This window comes from Macaca nemestrina, chromosome 6 (genome assembly GCF_043159975.1).
Source record: "Macaca nemestrina isolate mMacNem1 chromosome 6, mMacNem.hap1, whole genome shotgun sequence".
In the NCBI taxonomy this organism is placed as follows: domain Eukaryota; kingdom Metazoa; phylum Chordata; class Mammalia; order Primates; family Cercopithecidae; genus Macaca; species Macaca nemestrina.
This window is the reverse complement of record NC_092130.1, coordinates 139,170,627-139,196,784: the sequence shown is the minus strand read 5'-3', so window position 1 is coordinate 139,196,784 and position 26,158 is coordinate 139,170,627. Positions and strand designations below refer to the sequence as shown.

At 36.1% G+C, this 26,158-nt stretch overlaps 1 protein-coding gene across 1 annotated transcript; it reads left to right on the top strand.

Annotated features, from left to right (window-relative positions):
- Positions 1-6,072: 6,072 nt before the first annotated feature.
- RIMOC1 (RAB7A interacting MON1-CCZ1 complex subunit 1) lies at positions 6,073-23,404 on the top strand. The gene is made up of 6 exons (XM_011750903.3): positions 6,073-6,218; positions 9,535-9,641; positions 11,541-11,687; positions 12,850-12,981; positions 13,872-13,986; positions 18,793-23,404. The coding sequence occupies exons 1-6, from the start codon at positions 6,119-6,121 to the stop codon at positions 19,074-19,076; spliced, it is 885 nt and encodes a 294-aa protein (XP_011749205.2). The 5' UTR covers positions 6,073-6,118; the 3' UTR covers positions 19,077-23,404.
- Positions 23,405-26,158: the final 2,754 nt, after the last annotated feature.

Genomic DNA, 26,158 nt, shown 5'->3' with positions numbered 1-26,158 from the left:
ACTTTAAAAGTCTCCCCACTAGTCTCCCTCTCTCTAGATTTAAACCTACACGTTCATCTTCCTTACCACCAGTGTATCTTTCAGAAATCTAACCTTGTCATTATCCTACTGAAAACCATTCCAGTCTCTCCACTGTCTACAACTGAGACTACAAACTCTTTATCATGGCATCACATCGGCTCTATAATGTGTCCCCTCTCAACTTTTTCAGTTTAATTTTTTTTCCTTGCTGCCAGTAGATTCCCTTCTAATCAAATGCAGTATATCCTAGTTTTTTAAACAATTAAAAACTGGGATATACTGCATTTGATTAGATGGGAACTCATACTATGGGTGTACATATGGGTGACTTTTAATTTTTTTAATTAAAATTTAAAAAATTACTAGATATCCATTTAAATATATGTATGTTCTGTGCTTGACAAATTAGTTTCAGAGTAATTAATCTTAAATGAGTTGGCATTTAGACATGGCTATTCCACTATTGACAACTGGATTATTTTAGGAATTACATACAGTTATATTGGAGCTACAACCTTTGAATTTGTGCATAGAAATTGCTATGGATTAAGCTTCAGATGCTCAGTATAGGACACATTTTTTAACAGTTTTATTGAGATATTCACATACCATATAACTCATTCATTTAATGTATACATTTCAATGGTTTTTAGGATATTCACATATATCGCAACAATCACCACAATTTTATTTTTTTATTATTTTTAAATCTTCACACCCTCATGAGGCATCCGACATCACCACAATTTCAGAATATCTTAACCCTCCCCCCCAAAAAAACCCTATGTCCATTAGCTATCATCTTCATATACCCCATCTACCTTAACTCTGAGCAAGCATTAATCTACTGTCTGTCTCTATGGAATTTACATATCATGTGCATCTAATATAAATGGAATCATATGACATGGTCTCTTGTGTATGGCTTTTTCACATACCATAATGTATTTAATATTTAGATTCTAGCATGTATCAGTACTTCATTTGTATAACAGAAAAATATTATTTTATTCTATGGTTGTACCACATTTTGCTTCTCAATTCACTGACACTGAGGTTGTTTCCAGCTTTTGGCTATTATGAATAATACTGCTATGGACATTTGTGTAAAAATGTTTGTGTGGATATACATTTGAATATCTCTTCCGTATATAACTAGGAATGGAATTGCTGCATGTCAAGTGGAATTGCTGCATGTCAAGTGGTATCTCATTGTGGTTTCGATTTGCATTTCCCTAATGCCTGATGATGTTAAACATCGTTCCATGTGCAAATTGGCTATTTTAATTTTTTTCTGTGGAGAACTACTTATTCAAATCCTTTGCATATTTTTAATTGGATTATTAATATTTCTAGTATTTCATTGTAAGAATTCCTTGCATATTCTGGATACTAGTCTCTTGTCATATATATGTTTTGCAAATATTTTCTCACATTCTGCAAGTTGTCTTTTTACTTTTTTGATAGTGTCCTTTGAAGTACTGAAGTTCTTAATTTTTAGTGAGTTTAATATATCCATGTTTTCTTTTGTTGCTACTTTTTTTTTCCTTGGTGTCATATCTAGGAAACCACTTGTGCTATTATTTCTTCAAATATTCCTTTGACTTAGCTGCCACTTTGATTTCAGATTTCTTACTGCCAGAGCTGTGAGCAAATAAATTTCTGTTGTTTTTAAGAAACACGGTTTGTGTTTTTTTTTTTTTTCTTACAGCAGCCACAAGAAACTAACTCTGTTGGCCTCATCACATTCTCTTTCTCATTTTCCCCAAGGAAGAAATAGGTCATCTGACTGAGTGTGGCTCTAGGGAGTATCTTTTCATTCCCCTCCTCTAGCTGCCAGGGGCTGTCATCAATCCGTGGTATTCCTTGGTGCATCACTCTAATCGTTGCCTCCATCTTATATCTGTGTCTTCTCTTCTGTCTTCTCTAAAGATATTTGCCATTGGATTTAGGACTTACCTAGATAATCCAGGATGATCTTATTTCAAGATAATTAAATTAGTTCCATCTGCAAAGACCCTTTTCCTCTAAAAGGCCACATCCACAGGTTCTGGGGTTTAGGACATGGACATATCTTTTTGGAGGCCACCATTCAACCACTACAATTACTCTCATGGTGGTCTCTCCATGTGGAAACATGGGGGAAGGGAGAAAAGTTCTACTTTAACTTATGGTCATTGTAGCATTTATGAAACATAAAAGAAAATTAAAAAAATTGAAAGTCACCCATATGTGCACCCGTAGTATGAGTTTATTATTCATAATTAATATTCTCTCAAATTTTGGATTCATAAACCCAGATTAAAACTGACGCTTGGCCAGCACCATTGCTCACACCTGTAATCCCAACACTTTGGGAGGCTAAGGTATGTGGATCTCTTGAGCTCAGGAGTCCAAGACCAGCCTGGGCAACATGTCAAAACCCCATCTCTACAAAAAAATACAAAAATTAGCTGGGCATTGTGGCATGCACCTGTAGTCCCAACAACTCAGGAGTTGAGGTAGGGGGATCACTCGAACCTGGGAGGCGGAGCCAAGATCACACCAGTGCACTCCATCTTGGATGACAGAGTGAGACCCTGTCTCAACAAAAACAAAAATGAAAAGCAAAACTAAAGTGCTACTCTATGCAGTGTTATATTTATTTTTATTTAATAAGAAATTATGATCATCTTAATCTGTCAGTAGATATGGAGATAAAACATCATTTTTAATGCCTACAGTATATCCTGCTGCATAAATATATCAAAACTTACTGAATCAATCTCCTATGACAGATATCTGTGTTATTTCCAAATGTTCACAATTATGAACAAAATTGTGCTGAACCTCCTTGTTTTATTGAGTTTTACACCTTTCTCCAGTTGTTGTCTTAGGATAAATTACTGGATCAGTTATTTTTAAAGGCTTTAATACATAATGCCAGGTCATCCTTCAGTAGTTTGTATAAAAGTATATTCCTAACAACAGTGTATGAGAGTGAGTGTTTATGATTTTGGGTATTACCCATCTTTTAAATTGAGTATATTCTAATTAGAATTTTTGCAAATATATTCATGATATTTGTTTGTTGTGTCTCCTTTTGTACCATTTTTGTAACAAAGCTTGGTGTTTACCATAGAGGCCTAAAAATTAGAATCACACTCATAGCTAGAGAGAAAGACTTTATTAGGAGTCTGGCAAATTTGAGAGAGTCTAAACTTCAGGACTCCATGCTCCTTGGTAGTTTCAGTTTAACCACACAAGACTGGCTCAGCCTGATAGAGCCAGAAGAAATGTAGCAGAGTCTGAAGAGATTGAGCAAAGATAGCAAGGAAGAAGTTATGGGGGTAAGGGTGATTTTGTTTTGTTTCAGTATTTTACAGTTTATGTACACTTTGAACTAAATAAAATGCATTACCAAATATGAAGTTTCTATATTGGACCACGGCATTAACTAGGGAAAGAGAACATAAAGGAAAACAAGAAAAAGACTTCGAAGTATTGGAAACACACTCCACTAAAAAGTTTTTATCTTTTATTTTTATTTATTTATTTTTTGGGACAGAGTCTCTCCCTGTCACCCAGACAGGAGTGCAGTGGCACAATCTCGGTTCACTGAAACTGCCACCTCCTGGATTCAAGCAATTCTCCTACCTCAGCTTACTGAGCAGCTGTCACTACAGTCATGTGCCACCATCCCCAGCTAATTTTATTTTGTATTTTAGTAGAGAAGGGGTTTCACCATGTTATCCAGGCTGGTTCCGAAACCCTGACCTGCCTAGGCCTCCCAAAATGCTGGGATTACAGGCATGAGCCATTATACCTGGCCTAAAATGTCTTTAATAGCCTCATTTATGGAGAGGGAACAGATAAAGCTGTGGTTGTAATGAAAAAACTTTTTGAATATTTGACTCTAAGTTAGTTTATTTTAAAAAGGAACTCTTGATTCAAATGGCGATCCAAGATCACTTCGAAATTAAGAGCAAGATCTCTGAGACCCAAATTTCATGGCTAGAAAATGGATGACCTGATTACATAGACCCTAAGATATCTTTTATAAAAACCTGAGAACAGTGGACCTGAGAATAAAACACTTCTGCAGAGATAATCTGTAGGTCCAGTCAAAATATTTCAGCTGTGCCTTTGTCTATTGCCCAAATGTCCAGGAAATTCTTTTTTTTTTTTTTTTTTTTTTTTTTGAGACGGAATCTCACTCTGTCGCTCAGGCTGGAGCGCGCAGGATCTCAGCTGATTGCAAGCTCCACCTCCTGGGTTCACGCCATTCTCCTACCTCAGCCTCCTGAGTAGCTGGGACTACAGGCGCCCGCCACCACGCCCACCTAATTTTTTGTATTTTTAGTAGGGACGAGGTTTCACCGGGTTAGCCAGGATGGTCTCGATCTTCTGACCTCGCAATCCGCGCGCCTCGGCCTCCCAAAGTGCTGGGATTACAGGTGTGAGCCACCGCGACCGGCCAAGATAATTATTTTAAGTAGTTTAAGAATGGTAAATTACACATTTTCTAGGAGACTGAAAATTCCTGATCAAAGGTTAATTATTTTTTGAAAATTATTTTTTGAAAAGTTTAGTAAAAACTTCCGAAGCCTTCATTTAGTTCTACATCTTGTAGAAGATCCAGAAGGCATCAGGTGTAACCTTCTGCTCTTTTCTCTATCCATTACTAGCTCCCTACTTTCATTTTGAATTTCTCCCTATTTTTTCCCCCTTCGTGTATAGATATGCTAATTCTCCACTCTACCTTCCAGCACCTGCCCCTCCTCAACTACCACCTTCTCCACGCCTTATTGAGATAGCCTTCTCTCAACTTCTTGTTTATACTTAGATTCTTTTTCTCCTCACCTACAATTCCCTAACTATTGAATAATTGTCTTCTCCCACAGACCACATCATATCTCCTTGCCATCTAGCTTGTTGACAAGAGTGCATATGTGCCAGGCACTGTATGAGGACCAAGGACACAAAACACGTGATTCCTGTCCTCTATATTTAGGGTGAATCGACAGAAGAAGAAACTGGTATTACAAAGATCAGTTAGAAAGTCATTGTGGTCAATCACTTATAAATCACAATACACTTTTTTTCCCTATTTTTAGTATTTTTCTATTATATAAAAAACTACCTTCCATAAGAAATGGTAGGATGGAGATTTTTTCAAGATACAGTGTGTTAAACTGAAAAATGAATACACAGAGTTAACGATTTGTTTGACCAGAGGCAAGAAAGTAGTCACGGAAATGCAAAGTGAAGTTAGACTTGCTCACTGAATGCTTTGAAACTCCCAGTTGAGAGGATGAACTTATGCACAATTAGCGCCTTAAGGGAAGGGCTTGAGATGAAAGACAGTGAAAATAGTTTTGTGGCTGCAGAATTCAGTACCACTGGACGCAAGATGTCTAAAGAACTTTAAATGTGAACTCCAAGGGAGGTCAGAGATAAATTCGACTGTTAAATATCAGATTTAGAAAAGCAATATTCACCCACGTAGACTGGCAACTCCAGTAGTGTTTGGAGCTCCCCATCCAGATGTACTACAAACTCTTGGAGACTTGGATGTGTTACACAGGGGACCGGTGGGGTTTCCGTTTCGGACCAGGAGATTATAATCACTTTAAGAACCTCCTTACTACAAGGCCAAAAGTGACAAGCCCTCTCTCCAGACCCTCGCGTCCGCCCTCCAGACTGTGGTTCCCGCGCCGGATAGGGAAGCGGGAATGCGGACGACAATCCGCATCCTGCCAGCCAGACGTCACCAAGCTGTCTTCCAGGAGGCAGGAGGAGAGAGCCGACTTTCCATTGGGTCAGTCGAGGGGCACGGCTGGCTCCCTATTGGCTTACAGGAGGGGGCGAGAGAGAGGCGTGCCTCAACGTCACACCCGCCCCTAGTCTCCTTGCTGCTCAGGATTATGGGAGGGAAGGAAAGTCCAGGAAAAATGACCCGGAACGACCTTTGCCGGCCTGGGCCAGCCCTCTTCCGGAGCTGATGTCTCCTCCCACCAACCAGGAGAGTTCCGCCCTACGCCCCGCCAGTGCTGGAGGATCAGGTGATTGCGGGCAACACGGTCACGTGGCTGGGGCGCGCCCGCCGATTGTGGCCATGGCGGCCGCATTCTGTAGTGTGGTGAGACGAGTGGAAGAGCTCGGGGACCTGGCTCAGGCCCACATACAGCAACTTAGCGAAGCTGCCGGTGAAGATGGTGAGGGAGCGGAGGAGAGGGAGGCGGGCGGGGCAGACGGCGCTAAGGTACTGGCGCTCGATGGCTATGAGGGCTAGAGGCTGAGGCCTGTGTTCCCTTGGGTCCTAGGCCGCAAGTAGCCAACAGAGGTCTGTTGTTTCTGATCCTCGCTGCTCCATCGATTGCCCACTCCCCAGAACTCACATTGCCAAGACGTTGTCTTCGGAAACCGCATTTTTCAGAACTCATGGAAAATCTGTCCAGATCCGTGCTGATGTAAACTGTCTCGGTAGCAATTGGGAAAAGGGCAGAATCTAAATAAAATACAGAAGTTTAAATAAATGGCTAAGGTGAATGATAACACTCAAATTGGTAATGGTCGTTTGCATCCTGTAAAGATAAAAAGGCAGGTATAACAGTTCCACTTTTTCATTGCTGCGTTGTAAATTTGCATCTTACGTTTTGGAGTCTAAACATTCTGTAGAAGAGCTTTACATTGGTGTGTAGACTATTCTGCCTATACATCATGCCAGTTCTCACAAGGGCTCTGTTAAGTATTGGCATAATTGTTTTGGAAAGGTGTAAGCTGTTAGGAAAAACTGGGCTAGGGTATTACCTCAACCTTCTGAATTTAAGTCCAATTCTCTTCATTAGGTCTCACCTGCCTTTAGGTTCTACATTATTCCTTTTCGAGTTTGAGCTATTACTACAGATAGTTTTTAAAATTCTTATGGACTCACTCATATCATTGGACTCATAGGAAAACAGTGGTGGAACATTTTCTTAAGCGATTGAATAGTTGGTGAATTTCTTATTAAATAGGGTCTATGATGAAATGCCTTAGTTTCAGTGAATATTTTTTGCCGGATTATCTTTTCTCAGGAGTGTTTTGTTTTGTTTTGGTTTTAGAGACAGAGTCTCATTCTGTCGCCCAGGCTGGAGCCCCTCTAGTAGTGGGATAACAGGCGCACACCATCACGCCTGGCTAACTTTGGTGTATTTTGTAGAAACGGGGTTCATCATGTTGCCCAGGTTGGTCTTGAACTCCTGGGCTCAAGCATTCCACCCGCCTTGGCTTCCCAAAGTGCTGGGATTACGGGTGTGAGCCACTGTGCCCGTCCAGGAGTGTGTTCTTTAAAGACCTACTACAGACCATCCTGAAGCGGACTTATATTTTGGTCTGTGGATTCACATGAATAATTCTTGGGTAGTAGGAGCTATTAAGTTGAAAGTGTATCTAAGTTACCTGTAATTCCCAGATTCACTTGAACCAGTCCAAAGAGACCAAAGAGTGTTTTTTATTCACTTATCACTGAACCAAAAGCCATTCTCATTTCCCTTGGAAGAGTTCTTTAATCTGGAATGAATGAGAGCTGGAAATAAAAGTCATGTGCTATATATGGAATTCTTGTTTAGAAGCTTTATACTTCTGAAAATTTGCTAAAATAAAATGACAATGTTAGTGGTTCATATTATGAGCCATGGTCAGCATGGAAATCAGTTCAGCATGGAAATCAGTTCAATCTTAAAAATATTACAAGATTTATGAACTGTAATTAAAACAAAATTTCATGTACTTGAATTGAATTTGACATTTTTCCATGCAACAAGAATAATATACATTCAAAATTTGTTCTTTAATGTAACGACTATGTATTTATACTAGGGTATAGGGGTTTGATAATTTCCATTGTCTTCGTCAAATTAGATGAGATACAGCCAGATATTATTTCATCTAATAATGCATTTTTTAATTTCTAGCCAATTTTTGTTAATTTATTTCTCATTGTACAAGCACAATCTGTTTACTCTATGGAAGTATGTCATGAGGGAGTTTTTCCAGAGATTATATAAGAATCAGTTTCATCTTTTGCTTTGCCAGTCATTACTTTGACTAAATAGTTCTAGTAAAACTACATTTTATGGGCTTTTCCAAAATGTGAGCTATGCCACCACCACACCCCTGCCACAGTAATTATGTCATCAGTTTATGTGACATACTCTTTCAGCAATGGTTTAATGAGTTCGATGCAAATCTTTACATTGAAAATAATGCTGCAAGTTAAAAAACATATCAACACATTCTCTAAAGAAGCACCTAAGGAGTGTCATGTTCCATATAATTTCAGTTTATAGTAGGCTCTTTTTCTATGTTGTGTGGATATCACTTCTGGGCTAATGAGAGGTGGGAAGACAGTGCTAAGAAGCAGATTTCAACTCAAGTGAAAGTGGATCTTACAGCAATCAAAATCCAATCTCAGGCTTTACCTGAGAAGACTTAAGGCAGCAGTCACATGATTGCCAACAGACATAACCTGATGGTGCTTTTGCTGCAACAATGAACAGCTTATCTGTCCGTGTAACTCCTGAGGCTAGATCAGGTAGGCCTACACCAAGTGCTACACTATCTGTTCATTGGCCTGTGAAGAAGAAACAGATATATTTTAGAATATCAGAGTATATTTCAGAAGGGAAGCACAGAGAGGCAAACTCAGGGAGTTTAGTGTCTTGATAGTGGGTGTATCTAAATGTGACTACATGAAGTGCTGCAGAAGGGTGGATAGTACCTTGGAGTGGACACATAAGAAAAGGTGAAATCATAGAAGCAACAAAGGGATTATGACATTAGAGAAAGGGAAAAAAAATCAGGAGATGGTGAAGGTGGAGGGAGGGTGAGTTGTGATTAGAAGACTTATTAGAAGTGTTTAGTTCCTTTTCTTCCAAGTTTTGAGGAAATGAGGTAATTTGTTTCTAAGTTTTTAAGGAATTAAATACATAGATGTATTATATAATTTTAATCATAGTAGATATAAACAATTATAAAATTATAATTGCTCATAATGCTGGCATTTTATAAGGAATGCGATTTTGTCAATCATGGTTTTTTGCATGACATTTGCAACTACATTTATGAAATTGTAAGTTTTCAGTGGAAGCCCTTTCTGTAGATTTATGTATATTATTTGTATATTCCAGTAAGTTTTAAATTTAACTATTTTGAGTGCATTATTATCATAAAAGAAGCATAATGAGAATACAGACTGCATTTGAGAAATGGCAAGATTGACTCTAGAAAGTTTTCAGTATTTTGCTTTCTAGAATAAATTTTCATGATAAATTTACTTAATTAGGATTAGGCATTATGAGATATTTCATATTTTAGATATTATGAGCCATGGTCAGCATAGATATTATTACTATAATGCTGTTTCTCCATATGCCATAATATTATTTCATCTTGTCATTTCATCATTTCATCTTCATACATAATTTGTTTTTTGTTTAAATAACACTCTGAAACTATGTGATGTAATTCTCATGTTTTTATTTCTTATAGATCACTTTTTAATTCGGGCCTCTGCAGCATTAGAAAAATTGAAACTCCTATGTGGAGAAGAGAAAGAATGTTCAAATCCATCAAATCTTCTAGAACTTTACACACAGGTACTGAAAGAGATGTGGACTCTGGCATTTTATGAGGGCAGGTTGTTTATTTAGATGATTGACTCCAATTTTAGGTAAAATGAAATCAGTTTATTCCATATTTCAAGTGTTTAATTTTGTTCAAAAAACTATGAATAAAACACAAAAACTTGAAACTTTGAGGCAGTATGAAAAGAAGTAAAATTTATTAGATGTGTTAATTAGAAAAGTCAGGAAAAAAATCTTACAGATAATAGAATTGTTTTCCTTTAGAGATAATTGAACAGGACACTAGTTTGTGCACTGTCCAATCTCTTGAAAGTTTCAGAGGGAGCAGGGGGGGATATAAGGGCCCTGACTTTTTTTTTCCCCCTGAAATTTACCTTCCCTAGGATTCTCAATATTACTCTCCCTGCTAGTGTCATGCATATCTATGCGATTTTTCTGTTCACCCACTTGTTTTTTAACTTTCCTTTCCAAATCAGGCTGCTATGTGGACAATGCCTTTTTTTCTTGGTTTTCTGAAATGCTGCTGAGGCATGCTAACATCAAGAAATGTAATTTTATTACAGTAACTAACATTTATATAGCACTTTGTAGTTGATAGAGTGTTTTCATATGCCCTTTTTGGATTGCTAAGGGATAATAAAACTGAAGTGGTTACAGAAAGTACAGTAAACTTAGGCTTCCCAAGTGCCCATTTATAGCATTTAAATGCCTCGTGCTGTTCTTCCTGTTAGGAAGTTTCTAAAGATAGCTTCTGCCTTCAAACACCATGGCTGAGTAAGCCTAACAGCTACTCACAAACCACAGAGAACTGTTTAAGTTTGGCAGGTATTTTGCTTGGCTTTCTTTCCTTTCAGAAAACTCTGTGCTTGTCTGCATATGTTGTATGTCATCTCATTTTTTTCAAATGAGAGTGTTCCAAACATTTAACTTAGTTACTAGAATAAGGCAAAAGACCTAGACATACAGATTTCAATTTTCCAAATCCTCTTAAAACCTATTTATGGTTCTGAATCAACAGATCACCTTTCATATGATGATGAAATCATATATGATGATCTCTCCTTACTGGCTTAGGCCTTTCACACAATAACACTTACTGCTCCTGTTCACAGAAAGTAAAAGCACTAACTGGGTGCTAGGTAACATTTCTAGTACTTTACATATGTTAATTAATTTTATACTCCAACAAGGAACTTTGAAAAGTATTTTAGTCTGATTTATCATTTAGTCAATTAAGAAGCTGAAGCTCAAAAAAGATAAAACTGACTTGTCTTTGGTTAGTTAAGTGATTAGTGGTAGAACTGACACTAGAACCCAGTTTCCTTAGTCTTAGTTCAATAGATTGAAAAAGGAAAAAGGATTGAGGAGTTTTATATGCTTTAACAGCATCTCTAATATTTAGGAATACTGGGGGCTTAGTGTTTGAGTTGCATATGTTGATGGTATGTTTACTCTATTGGGTAGCAGGATACATATGCCCCTAATACTGGCTCTGTATTTGGGAAAACAAATAAATCCTTTGAAGGTTCAAAACTGGAAGTAGTGACCTTAACTTGATACAACAGGCATTTAGGAAAATTTCAGGGATTATATAAATAGCAGAATATAATAATTACGTTTTTCATAATTCTATATAATTAAATTCTGTAAATTAAAGCTCTATTTTTTTTGAGGGAAAGAAGGATTATCATTAATTCAGTACTTTAGTAAAATACCTATGAAGTTTTCTTTAAAATCTTTCTCAAATTATATTTACATCTAGACATTTTGCCTACTTCTCAAATTTACATATTGAGCTAGAAGATTTAAATGTGTAATAAAGCACCTATATGTGCAAGGTGAAACTGTAAGAATTGTTGTTTTTCAATTTTAAATCATTGATAAATGCCTTTCTTTTTTTTTTTTTTTTAGGCTATTTTGGACATGACATATTTTGAGGAGAACAAGCTAGTAGATGAAGATTTTCCTGAAGACTCTTCTTCACAGAAAGTAAAAGAGCTGATCAGTTTTCTTTCAGAACCAGAAATTTTAGTCAAGGAAAATAATATGCATCCAAAAGTAAGTTTTATGTTCCTGTTAATTATGATGGAATATTGCTGGTACTGTCCTGCTCTTTGGAGTCTATATTTTTTTTCTTCTTGATTGTATCTTTGTTTCTTAAATTAAGATTGGAAGAGGGAGATAAAAGAGCTTAACGCTTCAAACCAATGTTGCAACAAAAGTATCATATTTTACTAAATGTATTTCAGAATATTTGCATAATAGAATTTGTAATAGCAGTGCCTACTCATTTTTTTTTAACATAGATATTCCCATATCCACTCCGTTTACTTTTGCAGATGCTGTTTTCTTGAAGGTCACTATTAATCTAATTACCACATCTGTTGTCCTTATAGTCCTTAGTCTCTCGAACATTTACTCCCCTTCTTAACATTGATCACCCCCTCCCTCTGAGACCCTACCTGCCCCTTTTCCACTTCTTCATGTCTGAAATGTCTTCTCTTGCTAGCAACTGTCCTGCCTTCCATTCTAGAAGCACAGGTACTAGCCAAGGATGTCTCCTTCATCACTGATAGTCTCTATTCTGTCTTTACTTGACAACCTGTTCACAGGCTTTGTACTGTTATCTCTATTTGAATAATCCTATTATTTTTTATCTCTAGTCCTGGATACTCTTTCATGCAAATAATTTCTCATCTTTAACTGCCTGCTGTCTATCTACCTAGATATTTTTTTTCTCTGTTTATATATCAGGGGAGGCTGTGGAAACATTATCCCCAAATTTAAATGACAAACCGCTTTAAAATTTTTGATTTATTAGAATTATTTTTGGGTGTAAATTTTCATTATTTTATTCGAGTGATAGTAGAAATAGATATGATCTCACTTCAAGTAATGTATTTGTGAAAAGTTACCTTTTTAATGAAATGATGACTACTTCTGTTGCAAACCTGTTAGGATAATTTGCTAGTAAAAATGTGTTTTAAATTATTTTGTAAAACTACTTATAAATTGAAGTCGTTATTTTAATTTTCATGCATTAATAGGCTTGCATATTTATAATTGATTGAAACTAAGGCTTCCCTGTGTAAGTAGCTAAACAAAGGGCACATTTTGTGATGTGAGAATGTTTTCAATTGCTGAGTTTTTGAAATTTAACTTCAACTTTTACAGACATCCAGTTTCCCTTTTTAGCTATGTCTTTTTGTGTGTGTTTCAGCACTGCAATTTGCTTGGGGATGAGCTACTGGAATGTCTGTCTTGGAGACGAGGAGCCCTGCTGTATATGTATTGTCATTCTCTTACCAAAAGAAGAGAATGGCTCTTAAGAAAATCCAGTTTGCTTAAAAAGGTAAGAAGACATTCCCTACACATTTTTCATTGTTGACATTTATAGGTTTCAAAAAGCTGTCTATGTTGTACTACTAAGAGTAGTGGATCAAAGGGTCTTTGGTTTGTATTCTATATCTTTTATTTACTAGCTGTGTAATCATAAATAAATTGGGCTTGTTGTGAAGACTAAATCAGATAACATGTGAAAGCACTTTGTAATCTGTGAAGTTCTTTTTTTTAAGGATTTGTATTATTTTAAATATAAGATAAACTATATTACTTTCTAAACTTTTAAACAAATTTTGTCCTGAAAGAAACACTTGTGAGCCTGTCAGCAGATCACTTCTAAGGAACTCACATGACCCTGCTTCTAGAAAATGGTGGCCCTCTGATTCACTTGACCATTATGACTGAATCATTAAATCCAAAATATGAGTCTTGGTATTGTATCACTAAGGATTCTAACTTGGGTTAAATGTACACATAATTTAGGTGGGCTTGGAAATGGGAGGCCACACTTGCAGATATAAAAGTTTGATCATAATATTTCTAAATTATAAGTACATATGTGCTTTTAATACATTGTTGTTGAGCACATCTTTATTATCTTTATTCTTTTCTTCCTCTGATAACATCTTTAACAAATATATTACTGAAATGTGTTTCTGGTTAATGCATTCTTTTTTTTTTTAGTACTCTTTCTTACTACTAGAGCATTTCAAGGGGTATATTTATATTAGCAGAGTCTTGGGATAGTGGGTCTTTATACCATTGAAATAGAATAGGTGTAAGCTATGTCTATATATTAACCAATTTTCTCTTGAATGAAGAATGGAAAATATTAATATTTGAAGTTTATATATCTCTGCAGATAATACTTTCAATTCTTTGGCTCTGACTTTTATTTAGTACCTTCTTGATGGAATCAGTTACTTGCTACAGATGCTAAATTATCGATGTCCTATCCAGTTAAATGAAGGAGTTTCTTTCCAAGACCTAGACACAGCTAAATTACTGAGTGCAGGTAATGTGATCTCTCATTAAATTTTCTAAGTGATTTAAAGCTTCTTAAGATTTTAGGAAGTTTATTAGATTTCACTTTGATTTAAATAAATGTCAAGGTAGATTATAGACAAAAAAGTAATCGGTCATAAAAGGGCTTATACAAAATTCAAAGATAAAATCTTTTGATGTGATACAGAAAAATATTTCTAATCCCTTGTGTTAAGTAATTTTGGAAGTTATGTATTGTGTTCCTTCTGCTCATTTTGCATCCTCACACAGTTGTGTAATTAGTTTGTTTTCACACTGTTATAAAGATACTACCTGAGACTGGGTAATTTAAAACAAAAGAGGTTTAATTGACTTTCAGTTCCACTTGGCTGGGAAGGTGTCAGGAAACTTACAATCATGGTGGAAGGGGAAGCAGGCACGTCTTAAATGGCGGCAGGTGAGACAGAGCATGTGTGAGTGCAAGAAAAACTATTATTTATAAAACCATCAGATCTCATGAGAATTCACTCACTATCATGAGAACAGCATGAGAGAAACCACGTGAATGATCCAGTCCCCTCCCACCAGCTTCCTCCCTCAACACCTGGGGATTATAATTCAAGATGAGATTTGGGTGGGGACACAAAGCCAAACCATGTCAATCCTCAGTCAGCATTTTATCAGAACTAGATTTGGCTACTTGTAACTAACTGGAAGTAACTTTTAAACAAGGTAGATATTTAGTGATCTTTCACACAGGAAAGGTCCAGAGCTGGTACAGTGGCTCCATCTCATCATGTTCTTACCTTTTTCCTCCATTCATCTTTAAAACAAGACTCTCTCTTTATGGGGAGGCACTTTATTTAGAATATAATACTTTCCAGACTGTGCAGCATGCATCTCTGTTTAGGACATTGCTTTTATTCTCAGTATCCCCAGATGTTCCTGGAGCTCCTTCAGTCTCACCTGTGTTTCAGGCTACAGGCATAGCAAAAGGGAATTTCAGCCAAGTCTGTTCTGTTAGACCGTCCTTCTCAGAAGTTTCTTACAACCTCCATTTCACTGGCCAGAATTTAATCATATGACTTTACTTAGCTGTAAGGAAACCTGGAAAGTATAGTCCTTAACCTGATACATTGCCATCCCAAATAAAATTAAGGTTGTTTACTAAGAAAGGGGTATTGGGGAGAATGAATACTGGTTGGCAACTATACATTTCTGCCACAAGCATCTGTGTACTTGAAAATTCAAGGAACTGAATATAGAGCATCATCTGGGTTTTAGACTTGTGTGTGGGAAGAGAAGAACCATTTACTTTTACCATCTCCTTATAAATGGAAGAACTGAGGTCCAGGTAAACCCAGATGAATTGGTCAAGGTCAAATAGCTGCAAGTAACATTAGATCACATGTGTAAAATTTTTTACTTCATCTGAAGTTTTGATGGGAAAAAAATGAAATATGAAGAATAATTAGAATACCTCTTTGGAAATATTCTAGTATTTTAAGTATGTTTTAATTCTTTCTGTTTCTTTGTTAGCCTCTCCAGGATTGTTCCATTTGAAAGCATTTTATAGAAAAAAAAATGGTGATTTAAGTGACATGATGTCCAAAAATTATTACTTTCTGCTCATTTAGACAAATATTTCATTCTAAAACAACTTATTGTGAATACAAAAAGCTCCCTCAGTGGGCATGACATTTTGACAAACATGGGGTATTTGATGTATTTATGGCAAGTATATACTAGTTATTAGTTATTTCAGATAACTAGGAACCAATTAGAGGCATTGAAAATGCCTTGTTAAAAATTTCTATTTTCACACATAGACTGATTAAATTGAATTCTTAATGTGGGACACTTTAAAAGAAAAAGGTGGGGGTAGGCACTAAAGCTCATTTAGAACCAAAGGGAGTGGTACAAATCACCTGCTTTCCTAATTCTCCCATTTCTAGTTATAAAGTAAGACACTCTCATAGCCTGGAATTTTTTCTTCAGGAAGCAGGTAATATTGGTGGCATCTCTTTGTCATACTTTGAATTTACTAGCTCCTAGTTTCAGTTGCTTCTTCAACAAGGGAATTAAAAGGGTCAGATAGGGTAGCATTTTCCAGACAAAAAGAAACAGTATAGGCACCACAGCAGTTTTGCTACATACTGTCCTAAGTCCTCTTATGGTGCTGGCTTTTTGTTCTCATCTAAACAAGTTTGCGCTTGAACCCGGGAGATGGAGGTTGCAGTGAACTGAGATCTCGCCACTGCATTCCAGCCTGGGGGATAGAGTGAGACTCCGTCTCAAAAAACAAAAACAAAAACAAAACAAAAAAATGTAAGTTTGCCTCCTTTAGGAGGCCAAGGCAGGATGATCACTAGAGAAAAGCCAGGAGTTCAATACATAGTGAGACATCATCCATCATCTCTACAAAAACTAAAAAAAAAAAAAAAAATTATCCAGGCTTGGTGGCGCGTGACTGTAGTTCCAGCTACATGGCAGGCTGAGGTGAGAGAATCAGTTGAGCCCAGGAGTTTGAGGCTGCAGTGAGCCCTGATCGCACAGCTGCACTCTAGCCTGGGTAACAGAGTGAGACCTGGTCTGAGAAAAAAGAAAAAAAGGTTGCTTTGCCCAAATGTATCTGTCTGAACATGATTAGATTAGAAGCCGGGAAACCTACTTTCATAGGCTGAATTACTCCTAAGTCCCTTTTGGAGAGGCTCAAATTATTTTTTGTTAGTCGATATAAAATACAATTCTGAATAATTCTTAATATTTAGGGAGAAAAGTTCTATATGAGACATCAAATTTTCTGTGGCTAGATCTTGGTGATAATTTACCTAATTTTAGATAAAACTCAAAACTGTGTATGGTTTTTGTTACTTTTTCTAAGGTAAGATAATCATATTATTGTTTAGACATTATCTGTATATCATTAAATTTTATGCAGTAAGCCCTTGTGTCTCACCTCTGAGCCTCATTGTTCTGTGAAGTGGGGCCAGAGAATTTTAATCTTTGGACATGGCCTTATCAGATGAACGTGTTATAAAAATTCCCTTGTCAGAATAAACCTGGAATCACATGGGGGTAAATAAAAAAACTGTCCAACTTTTATACCCTTTGTTTACACCCTTAATACAACTGAGGACCCTCCCTCCCCTACAGATCAGAGCTGGTATCACAAAAGGTTGTATGAGTGGGAGGGAGGTGATGAAGAGAGGTTGGGTTAATGGGTACAAACATACAGTTAGAAAGAAGGAATAAGTTCTGAAGGCAAAAGTTTGAGAACCACTATTTATTGTATAGCCATTTGTATTAGTCCATTTTCACGTCGCTGATAAAGACATACCCAAGACTGGGAAGAAAAAAATAGGTTTAATGGACTCATGGTTCCACGTTGCTGGGAGGCCTCATAATCATGGTCGAAAGCAAAAGGCACTTCTTACATGGCGGTGACAAGAGAGAAGGAGAGACAAATGAAAGCGGAAACCCCTTATAAAACTATTAGATCTCTTGAGACTTATTCACTACCACAAGAACAGTATGGGGGAAACCACCCCCGTGATTCAGTTATCTCCCTCTGGGTCCCTCCCACAACACATGGGAATTATGAGGGTACAATTCAAGATGAGATTTGGATGGGGACACAGAGCCAAACCATATCACCATTCATTCAGCTATTCTGCTGAGCCTGTTGTTTCTCTTGCTACTATTTATAAGCAGAAATTGAGGTGAAGTGAAGGTGAATACTGCAGGAACAAATTTTGATACTTTAAAAAACTTGCAATAGATTCAACACAGAAACTACCACCGTTCTGAAAGCTGAATTTTTCATATCCAGTGCCATCATAGTCACTTTTGTTGTATCATATTAGGTGAACAACAGACATGATGCTCATTTATTTGAAGAAATCTTTTCTAATCACAGAAGCACATTAGAATACGTCATTTATTTTTTTCTTTAATGGCTTTTAAGAAGTTACATTTTTATTTCATATGTTCTTTAGGAAAATTCCATGAATTAAGTAGGGGATGCAAACTCCTTATTTTTCAGATTTAAAACCTGAGATTCAAAGAGCTTTGGTGACTTGCCCAAAGACACAAAGCCAGTAATTTATACCCAGATCTTTTTCATTCTAGGTTTATTTGTCTTTCTGCCAAATTAATACACTTTATGCACCATAAATGTTTAATTATATAATTGCCTACTGGAAAAACTACCCATAAGAAGAAAGAGTTCAACTTTTGATGAAAATTCTGCAGCATATTCTCTTTTTTTCTGGTAATACAAAGCATCTTGGAAATAACACCTTTAATAATTGTATGGACTCTCAGGCATGATTATGCATGATAATTTCTTAGACTTTTAGAGAAATATAGGATGTCTAGGATGCCTGACTTTAGCTATATGAATCATCCTAGAGCATACCCCAAAATAAAGGGTGTGTCCATGGATGGAATTCAGGGAGTTTATAAGTACTCTGAAATTGACTGCAGAATTTGGGGTGTATATTCTGGGAGAAGTTCTGTTCCTTAAATTAGATTCTTGGAGAAGTTCTAGAGTGGACCCCAAAAAGGTCAAAATCACTTACCTAAATGATTCTCTAAAAAAATTCTCTGGTACTCTGTTTTTCTTTTTGTAATGGGCCTCCTTTATCAGCAAAATAGATATAAACATGCTTATTAAATGAAGATTGTATTAGTCATATTTTGCTTTTGTGTTACTGTTAAAGTGAGAATAGAAAATGCTTAATGACAAAAGGAACTTTAATTCAAGTTTAGTTAATAACTAGGGTTTCTTTTTAAGCTTTTAATTCTAATCTGTCAACCTAAATGACTTTCCCAGGAATATTTAGTGACATTCATCTGCTGGCTATGATGTACAGTGGAGAAATGTGTTACTGGGGATCGAAGTATTGTGCTGATCAGCAACCAGAAAATCATGAAGTGGATACTAGTGTTTCTGGAGCAGGCTGCACTACACACAAGGAACCCTTGGATTTCCGAGAAGTAGGAGAAAAGATCTTGAAAAAGTATGTATCTGTGTGTGAAGGACCCCTGAAAGAACAAGAATGGAATACAACGAATGCAAAACAAATTTTAAACTTCTTTCATCATCGCTGTAACTAGAAAGTTCATCTAGTCCTTTTCAAATAGAAAAACAACAAAACCCATGAAATGGAAAAGAGAGTTCCAAAAAAGAAGACATGTTGATACTGAATATGAGAACATTACACTGCATAAAGATATCCAACTTGGGTTTCCTTCTTTAAACACCATCACCATCTTTTTCATTATATATTCTTAAACCTATGAAGGGATGATGATTTAATTTCTAAAGTGTTTTTCAAACTCACTTTAAAATACAGATGTTATGTCACTAATAATGAGTAGTAACCCAATTTAGCTTTACAAAGATTTTTTCTGTTACTTTAGTTTTTTTTATTGTGGTATATGTAACACAAGTTTACCATTTTTATCATCTTTAGATTATTTTGTATAATCTCCCTACCTTCTGAAATTTGCCATGAATCAGAAATTAAAGTCAAGTTATCTCACTGCTTTGAATACATAGTATGGATATAAATGTAGGCAAAATGAAAGATTATGACTAATATTCAGATTCCATTTTCAGTAAGGTAAATAATGAAAGATCTCACAAAGGAATCATTGTGTTTAATTATTTTGCCATGTATTACTAATTGTATTTAAAATTTCTACTTTAGGCATTTTATAAAAATTTAAAAATTATTTTTCTATTTTGTTTAAAAGAAAATGCATGGCTTTTCAAGTGAGTAATGAAGATAAAAATCAAGTTAGGTTAGTCTACCATTAGTTCATATGCTTTTATAGCACATCTTTTCATACCGTATTGAAATTTTAATGTTTTCTACTTTTAATAATAGGGGTGAGTGTTAAAGGCCAGAGAGCCTAACTTGATATCTTGCTCATGGTCTTTCTGTCTACCTCAACTCCTGTTGTCATCTTTGGATGATCTTTCTGATACCTTGCTGATATCTTGGACTTCTGCCCAGTGACTTTATCACATTCCAGCAGCTTACTCCCGTGCCACACTTTGAATGTCACCATCTTGAATTTCTCTTTCTGGTAAAATTTCAGTAACTGATAACTGCCCTCTTTTCAGTTTTTTCACTTCCTTATTTTATTGACTTTTCTCTCCTTTATGTTCGTTCCACATTCTTCAGTTCCTTCTTACCCCCATTTCTTGACTGTTCCCCTTCCTCCTAAACTATCAGCCCCTTTCAGGCTTTCTTCCCTATCTACCCTCAGCTTTATGGGACACTATATGAACTGATCTCACCAGTTATTCTTCTTCCTCTGGTCTTTTAGTCTAATCCTTCAGCAAGCCCCCAACCTCAGATTAATCCTATTTATTATCTACCTTTTCTGGGATGCTGAGTTCTTTGTGAAGGGTAGTCCTTCAAAGTAAAATCACTACAAGTATCTCGCTTCAGCCTTAGAAAAGCCCTCAATGTAAACCTTATGTTTGTTACTAGGGTGGCCTCTCTCCCATTTCCCGCTGTGGCTGAGCCAAACTTCATTACTTTCCTTAGGCCCTCTGCCCCTCCCCTAGCATATGACTCTTCCTCCTATTGAACAGAAAATTGGGACTATGAAGAGTTCAACTTGTATTTTCCAACTTCACTCATATTCCCCTGTTTTAGAGGAAAAGAGGTTGCCTGCTTCCTATCAAAGGCTACTCTGTGCTACACGTTGGTTTCATCTCTGCTGTCTCCCTCATTTCCCCACAAAGTGTTGTCTCACTTTCTGCCTACCTTTTAGGTATTGATCTTCACTAGATTTTCTCTCTCTCTCTTTTTTTACTTTACATATTTTATACAATGTCATTCATAACTATGGCTTCTTTTACCACCTGTAATATCAGACTGAGTCTCAAACATGTAACTTGTATCCTGTCTTCTCTCTTGCTCTCTAAACCTTGTTTCTAATTACCTATCAAATGTCTTCATTAGACATCCCACAGTAATTTTAAACTCAGTGTGTCCAAACATTAAGTCCTCATCTTTTATATAAAATCCTTTCTGCTTTCTAAGTTTTCTCTTTTTGGGATTTTCCACAGATCAGGGCAACACAGAATGGCTACCTTCCCAGCCATGTCTCTGTAGTCATCCTGTGTAATCATGTTCTAGTCCAGTGTTGCTCAAACAGTTAAAATCCAGGGTGCTTTTGGTAAACATACAAATTCTGATATAGAGCCTTTGTGGCAAAGGGAATCTCAATTCCTGCCCCAGCCCCCTTGCTTATCCTTACACAGCTAAGATTTTTATTTAACTTAACATTTTAGCAAGTTTTATTATGAAAATACCTTTGTGCTTTCTAAGTATAAAGATTTAAATTATTTTTAATATGGTTTTTAGAACCACAGACTATCCCTCTTTTTAGAGCATCCTGATCAATTGCAAGTACTTCCAGTGCTTCCCCAAATGTGCTTTGTGTTTTCAACCTCAGTAGCCTTGCACACATCATTACTTCTACATCCTTCTTTGTGACCAAGTGAATACCTACCTACCTCTTAGGATTCAGCTTCAGTGATTCTGTTTTCATAGGCTTTTTAAAGCCCTTTTCAGTCAAATTAGATGCTCCTTTGTTCTTGTCCTTTACTCTTCCCCTCCAGTGTTATCACACTGATCACACTGCTTTGTTATTATTTTCTTTATTGTTGGTAAGCTCCATATTTTAAAAATTTACCTGTATACATAGTGCTTAATGCATGGTAGGCCCTTAGTAATGCTTTTGAATTAATGAGGCATGATTCTAAATGCCAAAGTTTGCACAAAAGGGTTGTTGCTATTGGATTCCAAACTGCCATGCCCTCTATACCAGTGGCTGACAAGGCATATAGGGATATATGTCATCCTGAGAGGAGTAAAGTATTTAGATTCTGAACCTGAGGAAAGAGAACTTTCTCTTAAGAAGTTGTAAACTTCCATTTTACCTTCATGTCCCTTGTAGACCATTTTGTCTATCTGGTTGGTACAATTATGAGGGTAGTACTGGGTGCTTTTTATACAACTTTCCATCCCCCACACAGTTGGAGAATAATTTGTAGACCATAGCAGTTAAAATGCTTTTTACTCTGGCATATTATAAAAATAATGAACACATTTTATATATATGTTAAAGCCTGGTAAATCATTCACTTAGAATGAAGTAACCGCAAGGTACCAAATACCCCACATAAAGAAAGTACTACACTAAATTCACTCAACTATTGTATGCCTACCATATGCCAGATTTTATCCTAGACACTGAGAATATAGCTTTTTAAAACCCCCTGCTGTTTCAGAGCTTGTATTTTAGTGGAGGAAGTTAGACAAAACATTTTAAGAAATAAATGTATAGAGAGTGTCAAGTGATGAGTACCATCAAGAAGAAAAATGAGGGTAAGGGGCTAGTGTGATAGGGAGAGGGGTGGGATGCTATCATATTTAGGGGTGGTTGGGAACTGTCTACTGCTTCAGCATTCGTATCTTCAAATTTCCCTCCTTTGGTTATATACCTTACATATTCAGCACATTCATATAGAAGTTCTGATACTGAATTAAGGAATGGGTCACTACTTAAGACTTTATCATTTCAGCTACACATAAAAGGTTTCTCGCCACTGTGGATTTTGCTAATGGTTGAGTGATATCTGAAGGCCTTGTTGCGTTTTTTTACGCTTGGGGTTTCTCTTCAGTTTGAATTCTCCCGTGGTTACCAAAACTCTGTTAAAGGACTTTTCACAGTCCTTAAATTTGTATGGCTGTTTCCAAATATGATTTTTTTTTATGTTAACTGGACTTTCAGACTTTAGTTAAAGACCTGTGTGCTCTGCTGCATTTATAGGGTTTTGGGCTGCTGAGAATAATTGATGCTCATTAAGGTGCAAATCATGACTAAAGACTTTTCTTTCTTCTTTTTCATATAGTAGAGTGAGGTGAGGGTCATGGCTAAAACCCCACAATAACATTACATTCCTAGCTTTACAGTCTTGCTGTGAATTCTCTGGTATTCATTAAAGTGTGAGCTGTGTTAAAAGGCATTCTTAGATTCATTTTAACGGCATTTTAAAAAACTCACAGTTGGGTTAACATGCTGGTTTTAGATTGCTTGTCTCTTCTCTTTCTATCTTACAGGGTTCCTTTTCTAGCTTAAATAAGGGTACTCCATCTGCCATAGAATCCAGGATTCTGTAGTTTTTTAGTTTCACTTCCCTATATTCTTTTTTTTTTTTTTTTAATTTTTTAACAATGAGATGATACCATGTTACAGCAGTATTACATTAAGATACATTTAATATAACCACAATTAAAGTATGCATTGTGTATTTATGCTGGTGTTCTTTCATGTTTTTTATTTCTTCTAGTGAAAATTTCCAAGTAAACAGTTTTTGAGCATATACATTTTTTAAAAAATAAAACCATACACCCCTACTTGTTGCTTGTTTTCTTTTATATTTGGCTGTTGCATCAGAATTAAAACTTTCATCATCTCAGTTTACTATTTTAACTTCTGAATGTTATTTCTTCTGGTCCTAATAACTTTTAAAGATGGGGTAATATAGTGGTTAGGATTCTGAGCTCTGGAGCCAGAAGGCCTGAGTTTAATTGTAGCCCTGCCATTTATAATACTAGCTGTGTGACTCTCTCTATAAGTTATTTAATCTTCCTGTGCCGCCTTATTTTTAACGCAGTAGTAGTACCTACCTCAAGGGTATCGAAGATAAATAAGTTAATGTTGAGAGTGCTTTAGTTCAGTGCCTAGTACATAAGAGCACAAGAGAATTAGCTGTTACTACACTGTTTCCCTTAATGTCTAGTTCTGTATATAGGCATACCTCATTTAGCATGCTGACTCATTAGCCAGACAATTGAATGACAAACTTGTTGGCCAGGAAAGCACTGCTTTTTCCTTGGTTCAAGTCATGCCGGCCTTTCTAGGTGGGAAGCAGATTTCAGAAAAGAAATCAGGACTTGGATAGGCATCTCAAATGTTTTTTGTGGATATGACTGGAAGAAAACATCCAATTAATTTTCAAAACATTTTCAGCCCTCCCTCAAAATATATATAAAATCCACTGTATTGAGATGTACTAGTCATCTAAATATGTTATACATACCCTATTTAAAACTGAATTTTTCAATCAGCCTGATTGCCTTGACTTCTGATACCTTTTGGTCTAATTCTTAACTCACAGGTCAGAGGCATTCAATGAAATACTGGTTATTTAAATTTAAATACCATACTTAAAAATAGATTATTCTAAATCCTAATATAGCCACATGATTGAGTAGTATGTAGCTGTAAAAATCCATGAGGTATATTTCTGTGTAACTCTGCAGAGTGGTCTTATTAAGTAAAAAACAAAATGGAGAAGGTATATATATGTGTGTGTGTATATATATACATACACATATATATATATAATCATATTTAAGAAAGGGGATATAAAACTGTGAGTGTGTGTGTGTGTGTGTGTGTGTGGTTAAAAAAAAGAAACAATGGAAGGATAACCAAAACTTTAAAAAGTGGTTACTTATGGTGCTTATGGTGGAGGCAGGAGGAGAGAAACCAGATGGAAAGAACCAGGATGGAAGCTAGATTTCTCTGAATATATCTTGAATTTTCAACATTTGACTTTGGTACATATGTTATTCTAAAAGGAGGTTTAAGTAAAGTTAAGGAAAGCCCTACAAGTCCAAAGCAAAATCAAACAGATGACCTGCGTTGCATATCAAGTTGATGGCTTGAATACACAGGTATGTTTCAATTATCTTTAAAGCATAGTAATTTGTGTGTCCATTCTTAATGGGGTATATCCAAGGGCAAAAAGAAATGTGAAAAAATCTTAAACTCTTCAGTAATTAAATTGTTAATCATAACTATGTTAATATAATTAGAAATGAGGATTTTTAGTGTATGAGAAAAGAGACACACATACAAAATCAAAGAGTAAAAAACATCTATAATCCTAAATTTGAATGGGAAATAACACGAAGTTATGTTTTCTCTATATAGAAGACAGTAGGCCTGGAAACCATGTTCAAATACCATTCCCATCAAAATAAGCCAGGGTTTTCTGGAAATATAGCTAACTCTGGCTTGAGCAGGACAATCACATGACTGATGAGGGAAAATTTTTCTTTAATTCAGCTAACAAAAGAAATTATAAAACTAGAATACTAACATTTTATAACTTGTAAGCAAATAATATTCATTGATAAATGCTGTATCTTTGAGGTGAAAAACTTGCAAGAAATTTGAATGGATCAGTCCAGTGAAACCATTGATCGCTCCGAACATTAGAAAATAAGAATGACTTACAGCTTTCAGTCTCAGTATATAATACCATTTACGAATGTGTTAAAGACACTGTTGACATGCCATCAAGAGTGTCCAGGCCGGGTACAATGGATCACACCTGTAATCCTAGCGCTCTGGAAGGCCACAGCAGGAGGATCACTTGAACCTCGGAGGTCAAGACCAGCCTGGAAAACATGGTGAAACTCCGTCTCTACCAAGAAAAAAAAAAAAGAAGAAGAATATAGAAAAAAGAAAGTCCAGAGTGGTCCAGAAAGACCAACCTGGTTTCTTTAACAAATTTCAAGGGAAAATAAAGGAGGGGGAGTTGTACAATGAAACTTAAGCTTTAAGAGTATGTGTAATGTGTGGACCTTGTTGGGCTATGATTCAAACAAATCAAATGTGAAAAATTATTTTCAAAGCAGATGGGGAAGTTAAACACTGACTCGATATTTGGTGATTTTAATGAATTAAAATTGCTTAGGTACAGTGGTCTGTTTCTTAAAATGTGTTTTTTTAGGGACAGATACTGAGATATTTACAGGTGATAGGTCTGGGATTTGTTTCAAAAGAATCCAGAATTGGGGGTGTAGTATTAGGTGAATATAGCAATAGAGCAAGATTAACCAGGGGTTGGTCATTGAATCTTGGATAATGGGCACACAGGAGCATATTATTCACTCTTCTTTTATAAATGTTCAAAATTTTCCATAATAAAAATAAAAGTTTTTCTCATTCATTTAACAGATATTTTAATACTTCATACTTAAACTGATTTTTTTTCTTGCTCTAGTTCTAGTTTTTTGCTCTCAAAGTAAATCATGTCCTAGAAAGTGATGAGAAATGCCATATGGTTAATTTGTGGTCCTTGTCCGGATTGCCTC